The 11538-nt window shown below is 47.1% G+C and overlaps 1 protein-coding gene across 1 annotated transcript in view; it reads left to right on the plus strand.

Moving 5' to 3' along the window:
- The window catches only part of LOC105902892 (neuronal acetylcholine receptor subunit alpha-7-like), a 51320-nt gene extending 47087 nt beyond the window's left edge, over nucleotides 1-4233 (plus strand). The window contains exons 8-9 of the mRNA XM_031557865.2: nucleotides 2595-2704; nucleotides 3509-4233. Of these exons, the coding sequence (XP_031413725.1) occupies nucleotides 2595-2704; nucleotides 3509-4201 (803 nt within the window). The 3' untranslated portion in view covers nucleotides 4202-4233. The remainder of the gene's footprint in view (nucleotides 1-2594; nucleotides 2705-3508) is intronic.
- Nucleotides 4234-11538: the final 7305 nt, after the last annotated feature.

Below are 11538 nucleotides of genomic sequence, written 5' to 3' on the forward strand. Positions count from 1 at the left end.
AACAGACAGACAGACGGACAGACAGACATATGGACATACGGACAGACACACAGATGGACAGGTGGACAGACAGAATGAATTAATCTGTGGATGAATGAATAAATGAATTCATGAATAGGGGGTTGGATGAATGGATCCATTAAGTGTAAATGACGCGTTGGCACATGTGGCGTCTGCCACTCCTTGAGGGGACAGCTTTGAGAATCTGTCCCTAGTCTGCTGCGTGAGGGAGTGTGTGGGCACTAAGCAGGGCTCTGATAGACTGTGTGGACACAGCAAGTGTTAATAGCTGGGCATAATTCCGTCTCATTTGGCTAAAGGCTCAACAGGCTCAGTTTTTCATGAGTCAGATTGGTGTGTGCAGCATTAGGCCAGTCCAGTGTGTGTGTGTGTGTGTGTGTGTGTGTGTGTGTGTGTGTGTGTGTGTGTGGTGTGTGTGTGTGTGTGTGTGTGTGTGTGTCTGTGTGTCTGTGTGTGTGTGCAGCATTGTGTGTGTGTGTTTTCAAACTTAATGGTGCACTTTAAACTACCAAATACTTTCAATGGCTGTTAAATTTCTTTATGTTCATAGTAGATCTATACCTGTTTAAATCAATGCAACCTTTCCAGCCTTTCCAATTCCCAAATCACAGTCTTCATTTAACATTTTATGATATTTCAGCTATAAACAGCTATACTGTGGCATGTACATGCATTCTAATAAAAGAACTGATTGTGTGTGTCTATGTGGAGAGCAGGAGAGAGAGAAGGGGAGAGATGAATAGATAAATTCAGAGAGAGCGAGAGAGAGAAAGAGAGAGAGAGAGAGAGAGAGAGAGAGAGAAAGAGAGAGCGAGAGAGAGTAGTGTGAGTGCACTGCACTGCACCGCGGATGTCACCAAACAGACAGCCTTGTCAGATTTGTTCTTCTAGGGGAGCCTAGGGAGGGGTGATTTTCTGGTTGAGGAGACAAAGCAGGTATCCTGCCCTTTAGAAAGACATGGGTGGGACAGGGACAGGGACAGGGACAGGGACAGGGACAGGGACAGGGACAGGGACAGGGACAGGGACAGGGACAGGGACAGGGACAGGGAAGGCGGAAGGACGAGGGGAGAAAGACAGGAATGGGGTCAGGCGAGGCTATTCCACCAAAATTGGTCAAGTCAGCAAAGTGACCCCCACCCTGCCCATCTCGCTGCTTCTCCCTTTGACTTCTCAAAGGAGGGAACGGAAATAGTTTTTAAAAAACCCCTTATTAGTCAGCGCTTTGTGTGTCACCTCGGGCATGCCGTAGCCCGGAGCTAGACAGACCCTCCGGCCAGAGGCCTGCTTGGCCAACTCAGAAATAACCTTACTACCCCCTGAAGACAGAGAAGGGGGGGAGGGGAGGATGAGAGAGAAAGATAGGTAGAGAGAGAAAGAGAGAGAGGGAGGGAGAGTGGAAGAGCGAGAGGCAGGAAAAGAGGGAGGGATGCAAAAGAAAAACATTTCATGTAATGTGTACCCTTCAAGCACTTGGCTCTATATGAGGCTTTTAGGGGAGATGAAGATGAAGATCTGCACGCACACACACACACACACACACACACACACACACACACACACACACACACACACACACACACACACACACACACACACACACACACCCAGGATGATACTGTATATTTCCGGGAGGAGAACTTACACCCTAAGCTTTGGGTCCCCTGAGCCTCTCTTGAGTTTGGTGTTTTTTTCACTCGACTGGAGCAGCAGTTCTCAACATCCCCCAACTAACCCCTCCACCCCCCAATCACATACGAGATGACACTTCAGTTCTTAACATCCCCTAACTAACCCCTCCACCCCCCAATCACGTACGAGAGTACACTTCAGTTCTTAACATCCCCTAACCAACCCCCCCCCCCCCCCCGCCCCCCCCCAACCACGTCAGGAGCACACTTCTCCCAGCCCAACCTGTAGTGCACTACTCTGTCAGGAGCTCTTGTAACATTCATGGCCCCGCACTCCCATCTCAGACCAGCCTCTTGGCAGTCTCCACGTTATCAAACACACATCCACTCTTTCACTCACACACACACACACACACACACAAACACACACACATAGAGAGACACACACTGACACACTGACACGAAGAATTGGATGGCGTCTTCCTGATGAGAATCATGTTCCTGTTTTACGCCAAACAAAAGTGCTTTTTTCAGACGTGAGCTCAAGTGTGTGTGAAAGGGCCGGAGGGGGTTCTCAAGGGGGAAAGCCAAAGATGATTACGTGCATCACTGATGCAGAACAGACCCATGAAGTTGATTGGTTTTGCCATCCGTGTATTTAATGTTGCACTGGAAATACTCCCATGGGGCAAACGTTGCAAAGATAAACAGACCAGTGAGAATCCATAGGTTGACAGCTGTTGAATTTAGGTTTATGATATGGGATTTGCTTCAATCTTCATATACTGTACATCTTTAGAGCTACAGTATACATGAGCATGTATGTGTAATGGCGTCCTGATAATCTTTACATGTTTTTCTGTGTGTCTGTGTGTCTGTCTGTGTGTGTGTGTGTGTGTGTGTGTGTGTGTGTGTGTGTGTGTGTGTGTGTGTGTGTTTCAGCTCAATACTTTGCGAGCACCATGATGATCGTAGGGCTGTCGGTGGTCGTCACCGTTATGGTGCTGCAGTTCCATCACTATGACCCGCAGGGAGGAAAGATGCCCAAAGTGGTGGGTCTCAGCACCACCGTGAAGCGTACCCCGATCCCTCACCCCCAAACCACACACACATACCCCGATCCCTCACCCCCAAACCACACACCCACACCCCGATCCCTCACCCCCAAACCCCCAAACCACACAACCACACATCCGTGTGCCTGTGTGGGTGCCCGAGGCCATACCAGTCACAGATAACACTGCTGACTTGGGTTGTGATTATAAGATTTTGTAATAGTGCCTTATGATGCTGCCTCATGTGAAATGTAACCAAGTGGCAATGATGATGATGGGGTTTTTAATAATGATTAATTAATGATTGCTAATTATGATATGCTAATGGAGATGATGAAGAGATACAAGCAGGGCATTGATGTTAGTATGATAAAGATGACAGATGGTGACATGTCTGTTGTCTTGAAAAATAAAGTGAGGATTATAAAGGTTAAGATGACAATTAGGATGACAGTTGTCATGGTGACAATCATAATAGGAGTGAAAATATCACAGGCATGGTGTGGATGCGCACTGATGAGGACAATGACTGGAATGATGATGATCAATAATAATATCATGGGAATAATATGGAATAATGATGATCAATAATAATATCATGGGAATAATATGGAATAATGATGATGATTATGGTGGTGGTGGTGATGATGCTGACAATGACTATGATCGCAGACAGAAAGTAATAGGAATGTTGTGGATATTTCACTGATGATGATGAGGATGATATTATTGATGATAATGATGATGATGATGATGATGATGATGAACTGTTCCCTCTGCCCTTCCCCTTTTCTTCTTTAGGTGCGAGTGGTGCTGCTAAATTGGTGCGCCTGGTTCTTACGCATGAAGCAGCCAGGTGATGACCTCAAGCAGAAGCAACATCTGCAGCAGCAGCAGCAGCAGGCGCAGCAGCAGCAGCAGCAGCAGCAGCAGCAGCAGCAGTCCTCCAGCTACAAGTACCGCCATCCGCCTGCCCACCACTCCAGCTCCAGCAGCATGGAGATGGGTACCATACCCGGCCTCACCCACCCACTCCACCCGGCGACGCTCTCCCCAGCCCCCACACCCACGGGGGCCAGCAACGGCACCATGAACCTCTACTTCAGCTACCACGCCCTGGACGCCATGCCCCCAACCTGCCAGCAGCAGCAGCAGCAGCAAGCCCTCAGCACCGACTCTGGGATGGTGCTTGGCGGTTCCCGGTGCATCGTTGGGGACGAACGGGACGTGCCGGTATCGGCGGCGGTGGCAGCGGCGCTGCTGGCCGAGTGCTCGCCGGAGATCCGCCGCATCCTGGACGAGGTGACGTACATCGCCCAGCGGTTCCGTGAGCAGGACCAGGGCGAGGCTGCGTGCAGCGAGTGGAAGTTCGCGGCCGCCGTGGTGGACCGTCTCTGCCTGGTGGCCTTCTCCCTCTTCTCCATCATCTGCACCTTCTCCATCCTCATGTCCGCGCCCAACTTCATCGAGGCCGTCTCCAAAGACTTCACATAAGGACTCCGAGGAGAGGAGAGAAGAGGAGAGGAGAGGAGAGAAGGAGGGAGAGGAGAGGAGAGGAGAGAGGGGGGGGAGAGGAGAGGAGAAGGGGGGAGGAGAGGAGAGAAGAAGAGGAGAGGAGAGGAGCAGAGAAGAGAGAGGGAGGAGAGAGGGAGGGAGGGAGAGTGTGTCGGGGGTGGGGATAAGAGTGTGGGGGGGCAGGGATGGAGGGGATGAAAGAAAGAAAGAAAGAAAGAGAGAAAAAAGAGATGTTAGAAGTTATGCAGAAACGATTAGAGAGAAAAGAAAGAAGATTGTGGAGTGAAGGCAGTGAGTGAGGAAGATGGGGGGGCGGGAGGAGGGGGTGGTGCTAAAGGACAGATAGAGAGGGGAATTTAAAGAGCAAAGAAGCAAAAACTGGGGAAAGTAAAGTAAAAATGCTGGAGAGCGGGATACAGAAGCTTGAAAGAGAGTTTGAAAGGTTGAGATCAAGCTACAGACAGAGAGAGAAGGACGTGAGAGAGTAAGGGAGTCGTTAGAAGTTACCGTAATGAGACGAGGCGACCGAGAGGAAGTCAAGGCAAGGCTTTAGAGTGAAACAAGGCAGGAGCAGGCAGGGGGCTGAGGATAAGTGGAATAAATAAGTCGAGGTACTTTAAGACACGAAGGACGAGAGGCTAACGGAGGGAAAAGGGGAAAAAAAGAAAGAAGGACGTCTTGAAGAAAAGAGAATGAAAGTGTGGACTCAAGGACGTCTCTCAAGACATTGTATGATTGTCTTCTTCAGGAAGTGCACTGTACATATAAGCCTCACCAGATAGCGTAGTGTATAAAACCTTTGACATGTACATAGATGTGTTTCTGTGATACGTTAAGGGTGTGTTTTTTTCCCCATCCGAAGTCTTCCCTCGCCACCAAACAGCTACGGATAGCCATTTTGTTTACTCTCTCAACTTTAAACTGTGGACGCTAGGACCTGTCCGACCTATCGGAAATGTATTCTTGTTATTCTCTTAATAATCTTGTTATTCTCTTTATATCAACAAGGAGATATGTCACTGTGAATCAACAAACTTGATATTACGTAGCAGCATCAGCCCCTAGATATCCCATTCTGACTTTGTGTACAGTATTTACGTTTCGCTAGATGAACATTTTGATCCACCATTTTCATGTACATTTGTGTGTGCATGTGTGTGTGTGTGTGTGTGTGTGTGTGTGTGTGTGTGTGTGTGTGTGTGTGTGTGGATGATGCAGCTGTTGGCGGTCTGTCATGAGAGGTCAACCAATCAGCTGCTTCTATGCTGCCTCAGCTGAGATGTGATCGGCCAAACTTGGAGGATATGACTTAGAGATGGATATCATGTATGTGTATTGTGGTTGACCTGACAGGGACAGTACTAGTAGAAGCTACAGCGGATCTGTCTGGAGAGTTCACCATTAGTTCACCCAGACCAAGGATGCATATAGACGTCCATATATGATAGACTGATTAGGGTTATCTGTGGTCCACCACAATAACGACTAATGATTGTTAGACCATGTGTGTGTATGTGTGTGTGTGTGTGTGTGTGTGTGTGTGTGTGTGTGTGTGTGTGTGTGTGTGTGTGCAAGCACACTCTGATAATAACAAAAAAACCTCCCTACTGAAACCTGCATCTATCTAGCAATAGCCATTATGTATCATATCTCATATATATATGAGAACCTGTGTGTGTGTGTGTGTGTGTGTGTGTGTGTGTGTGTGTGTGTGTGTGTGTGTGTGTGTGTGTGTGTGTGTGTGTGTGTGTGTGTGTGTGAGAGATCCAACATGTTTTTAGGTGTGTATGAGAGAGAGAAAGAGAGAGAGAGAGAGATAGGACAGAAACAGAGTGTGTGCCAATGTGTCGGATTGCATTTGTGGTGTTTCAATGGAGTGTGTTAGTGTATGTGTGTGTGTGTGTGTGTGTGTGAGAGAGAGCGAGAGAGAGACCTCAGATGTAGACAGCGGTACTCTGATCAGTACACTGACGCTGTGTGAAACCAGAAGAGGATGGTGTGATCCTGGCCAGATCAGTCACCAGCAGAGTCTGACCGTCCTCACTGCAATGGCATACTTGTATACTACATAGTGCACTGCAATGGCATACTTGTATACTACATAGTGCACAGCACTGGTATCTCCTGTGCACTACTTTTTTTGCTGTGTCATTAGGAACAGACCCCTCTGTGCTCCAGCCCCCAGTGTTTCAAGAACACCATGCACCCATGGAGACAGCAGACCAGTGGGAGGCTCTGACCAGCAGACGTAGCCATGAAGCCAGCGGGCAAATCACGCAGAAAGCGTATTGTTTAGTGAACTCGATTCAACTGGATTACGGATACATAGCATGATGGTGGCGTGCTGGGGAGGATGGAAGACTGATGAGGGTTAGTCAGGAGAGACGATTGCTCCATGGCATGTCATCTTGTGCATATGGATTCCACCCGTAGTTTATTTCTCATTTGACTGGATAGTGTGTTTCAAGTGTCTGTCACCTTTACATAGTTAGTTTGGACTAATGAGTCAATTAATATTGCCGGGGGGTTTTGTCCGACTCTCTGTGCATTCAACTGATAAGATGAACCATGATGAAATGTGCCCTCCACTCGAGTGTAAAACAGAGATCTGTGTTTGATCACTTGGTGAACATTTTCATGCTCCTGAACTAATGTGGAAGGATTAAATTTACACACCTCAAAATATATTGTCTGCAGTATTAACAGACTCAGTTTATGCATGTGTGTGTATGTCTGTGTCTGCCTGTGGGTTTGTTTATCTGTTTCTGTTTCTGTGTGTGTGTGTGCGTGTGTGTGTGTGTGTGTGTGTGTGTGTGTGTGTGTGTAGATATGATGACGTGGAGACTGCCAAGAGGCTGGTCTGAGATGGGGATGAGGGGCCATGAATGTTACAAGAGCGCCGCCCTACAGGTTGGGCTGGGATTTGTTTGCTCCAAAGAACCGTTATTCTCACATCACTGTATCTCTTCCATTTTCCTAATAAAATCTTGACCTGAACTGAAAGCTGAACAGAACTGAGATGCTCCCCAGATACACAAACACAGCAGGACTCGAATCACTATCAGCTATCAGCACCGTCAGCCACAGAAGTCACCAGTCCTGCTGAAAAGGAGGACAGCTTGACAAATGCCTGATCCAGCACTGAAGCAAGATTGTCCTCCACACTGACCTCATCGCAAAACATTCACTGTGTCATGAAATGATGAGATATGAAGGTTAATGTTCTTGAAGATTAATGTAGGGAACAGATTTGTTTGGTGACCATGTCAGCGTATACTATTTTATCAGACTGCATTTAAAGAATGAAAAACAACCCTTAAAAATCGTTACACAGAATGCATTCAATCTTATAATGGAGTATAAATTGAAATAGGCTCACCACTACATTTTTTTTTTACATCTGCCTTGAAATATTAAACACAATTTTCAAGAATTTCAGTTCTCTCATCACAAATGGCAAACAAATCTGAAAGGCAGAAGCCCAAAATGCACCAAAAATGTTGGGGTTAACGCTACACATTCATTTGCAAATTGCCTTCTATTGGATCCGAAAACACTTGTAGTGTCAGATAGACAGAGAGAGTGTTCAAAAAGACTGCGTGGCGCATAGCTTTAAGCTTTCAAGTCCTGCAGGCAGCTTCTGTAACTAGCATGCTGTGCCTAACGTCTGTGTCCAGATGAAGACTCATTAAACTAAAAACTGAGCCACAGAGCAACTTCAGGAAAATAAATTATGAAACAGAGACACGCTAATGAAAGGACTTGCGTAAGGTATGTCGGTGTGCGTTTCTGTGTTTGCGATTGTACAACTCTGTGCATGAATGTATGTGCATGTATACGGCATGTATGAATACCTTCATGAGTGTGTCTGTATAATGCGTGTGTTTGTATCTGTCTATTCATGTGTACGTGTGTGTGTGTGTGTGTGTGTGTGTTGTGGGTGTTTGAGTGTGGGGTTTCTAGCGTGCGCCTGTCTCTGGCTGTAATGATGAGCAGTCGAGATCATGGCCGGCAGGTGTTTGTGTTTATTTTTGAACAAAGCGCTGCAGGCTCTCTCTAAGTACGTGCTTTTAACACTCCTAATAATTCTGTCTCCATGGTGAGCGAGACGTCACCATGGGGGCCCGCAAGAGCCTTGATGATGTCATGAAAGAAAAAGGCACTTGTGTTTCTAAATCAGTGTGTGTGTGTGAGTGTGCAGAGAGATATTTGAGGGTGTGGGGTTGCATGGGTGTGTGTTACCAAAGATGGAAGGTATATGGGTGTCTGAACATTATGGGACAGTAGAATGCATTAGATTGGTACTTATTACGGAAAAATTATAATCTGACTCCATTCAATTATAAAATGACTTCCAATATTACCAAGCAATATGTAAAAACAGTGGCACTGTGTATCTACATGGCACACAAGGAGTCATATGAATGATCCATAGGATCTCAGCAGTCAAATGTAAATTGTGAGCATGTTTATCACCTACCAAGGCTGAGGACAGGCTATCTGACGTGAAGGGGCCATGCTGAGGTCTCAGTGTCTGACCCACTCACAGGGAGAGCCATGCTGAGGCAGACACACCCACACCACCACCCCCACCCCCACTCCCTTGACTTCTTGTCACCATCCCCACCTTATCATCTGAAGTTCCCTGAAAGTATGGAGAGGGTGTCGTTGATTGGCAGGCAGTCTTTTTTCTAGCCCGAGACCCAATCCCAAAGGCCCCGCATCCAGACCCCCTGCTCCACCTCCACCCTCACTCCCTACTTTCTCTCCCTCTCTACATCCAGCAGCATCCAGCTAAATCTACAGACAGGTGTATATTGTTACAGAGGGTTAACATCTATCTATTGTGTTGTGCTGTGCTGCTGTGGTGCTCTGTGTGGCATGTATTTGTGCTGTGGGCCCAGTGGGGTCTCTGATGCTTTGTGTTGAAGGGAAGCAGCATGAAATCCTTGTTTTATGTCTGAGAGGAGCTGCCTATTGTCCTGTCTGGCCGTCTGATGTTCTCTGTGTGTGTGTGTGTGTGTGTGTGTGTGTGTGTGTGTGTGTGTGTGTGTGTGTGTGTGTTTGAGTGTAAGCTCATTGAAATATGTGCGTGCATGTCTTTGTGTGTGTTTGTGTGTGTGTGTTTCTGTGTGTAACTGAGGCGTCTTCAGCATCTGATGATGTGCTATTATTTGCTTAATTCATGTTTTCTCCTGCCTATGGCCCAGAGATTTACCTCTGTCCTCTGAACGCCCTGAAAAAACACTGCATGGTTCTCTGTAATGAATCAAGGGACGAATCATGTCAAGAACAGCAGCAAATATACAAGACAGAGATGGGGAGATAGAGAGGGAGAGAGAGTGAGAAGAGTAGGGAGGACAGAAAAAACAGAATAATAGAAAGAGAGAAAGTGCGAGACAGAACAAGAGCATTCAGTGTTTACAGTGAGAGAGTATCAGTTAGAGCAAGGAAATTAATTAGCGAGGGAGATGCCGAGACTGAGTCAAAAGGATGTCTGAAAACTGAGTAATGAGAACCCTCAAAATGAACACCACCCACACAATAAACACACTCACACACACACACACAATAAACACAGGCAACAAACACAGCTGGGGAGCCGAAAGGAGGCTGTTAGGGTTATACAACACACACACACACACACACACACACACACACGCACACACACACACACACACACACACAGACTCTGGTGCACACACTCACAGACTCTGGTACACACACTCAGACACAAAGCACATACCCAACATCCCGTGTGCGCACACACACACTCATGCATACAAACAGACACACACACAGATTACTCTCTGCATCAGTCAGCTCTTGACTTGTCTTGATGAGTCGTCAGTTATGTAGCCCTCTGACCCTGAGGCACATGTTTTGGTGTGCATTTGAAGTCCTATTCCAAACGTATTGAACTGTGCGTGTGTGTGTGTGTGTGTGTGTGGGAGTGTGTGTGTGTGTGTGTGTGTGTGTGTGTGTGTGTGTGTGTGTGTGTGTGTGTGTGTGTGTGTGTGTGTGTATGTGTGCATTTGTGTGAGAAGGAGAATGTGTGTGTCCATGTGCAGAAGTGTGTGTGTGAGTGTGTGTGTGTGTGTGTGTGTGTGTGTGTGCGTGTGTGTGTGTGTGTGTGTGTGTGTGTGTGTGTGTGTGTGTGTGTGTGTGTGTGCGTGTGTGTGTGTGTGTGTTTGTGAGTGTGTGCTGGCATGTGTGCCTGTGACTGTGTGTCTCTTGTATAACCTGGACCAGCTGACCCCCTGGCCCCAGCTGAGTCAGCAGTTGAGTGTGTGAGAGGATTGAGAGAGACGGGGAAGTCCATCCAACTCACATCACACACACACACACACACACACACACACACACACACACACACACACACACACAACACAACGTCTCCATGGCAACAGACAGAACACACCTATGACCATAGCAACAACTCCTCAGGCTCACCATGACACCCGTACGGCAGACTCCAAATGGCATGCAGGGGTCTGCTGCTCCCATACACCCAAAGCTCACTCTAGTCCACTGAGGGTTTATGGGTAAAACTAAGTGTGGAGGGCAAGTCAGCAGAGGAGAGGCAGTGGACAGTGTCATGTCACCATTATTAAATATTCTGCTCTCACCTCGAGTTGAAAACATAAGGAGGATGGGGACTTGCATACAAACATGCACCCTGCACACACACACACACACACACACAAACACAAACACACACTCATCCTCTCTCTCTACCTCCCCCAGACCCCCCCCCCCCTGACTCTTCCTGTCTCTCTCTCTGTCTCTCTCTCTCTCTGTCTGTCTCTCTCAAATGCACACTGTCTCTGGATAATGAGAAAACACAGGCCAGACATGGTTATAGTTTGAAATCTAAAATCATTTCCAAGAACGAAGCACCTACAGCTTCCCTTCTCAGGAGTAGCGATGGGTTATACTCTCACTCTCTTTTGGCAGATTGCCATATACCCTGAAAACTGATGAGAGACTAGGGAGGGATGAAATGGAGGAAGCTCTCCTGTAATAAGCCTCTAACGTTTCCCATTCATCACCTCAGTCTCTTAACTGGTGTCACTATCTGCTACACAGCAGTGTGGGGAACCCAGAACTAGGACACCTGGAGTGATTCTTTTCTTTATGCCTTCCAAAGATGCACAGCTCATGCTGCAGAAATCATGAAACCGTTGTCTTATGTGATAGTGACACAGTCAAATAGTGAGAAGACAGTGTCTGTTTTTGGCAAAAAAAAGAACAAACTAGCAGCTAGTTCCCTGATGTGGCATTGACAGAGCAAGCTATTGAGAATAAAAGGTAAT

Source organism: Clupea harengus, chromosome 20 (assembly GCF_900700415.2).
Source record: "Clupea harengus chromosome 20, Ch_v2.0.2, whole genome shotgun sequence".
Taxonomy (NCBI): domain Eukaryota; kingdom Metazoa; phylum Chordata; class Actinopteri; order Clupeiformes; family Clupeidae; genus Clupea; species Clupea harengus.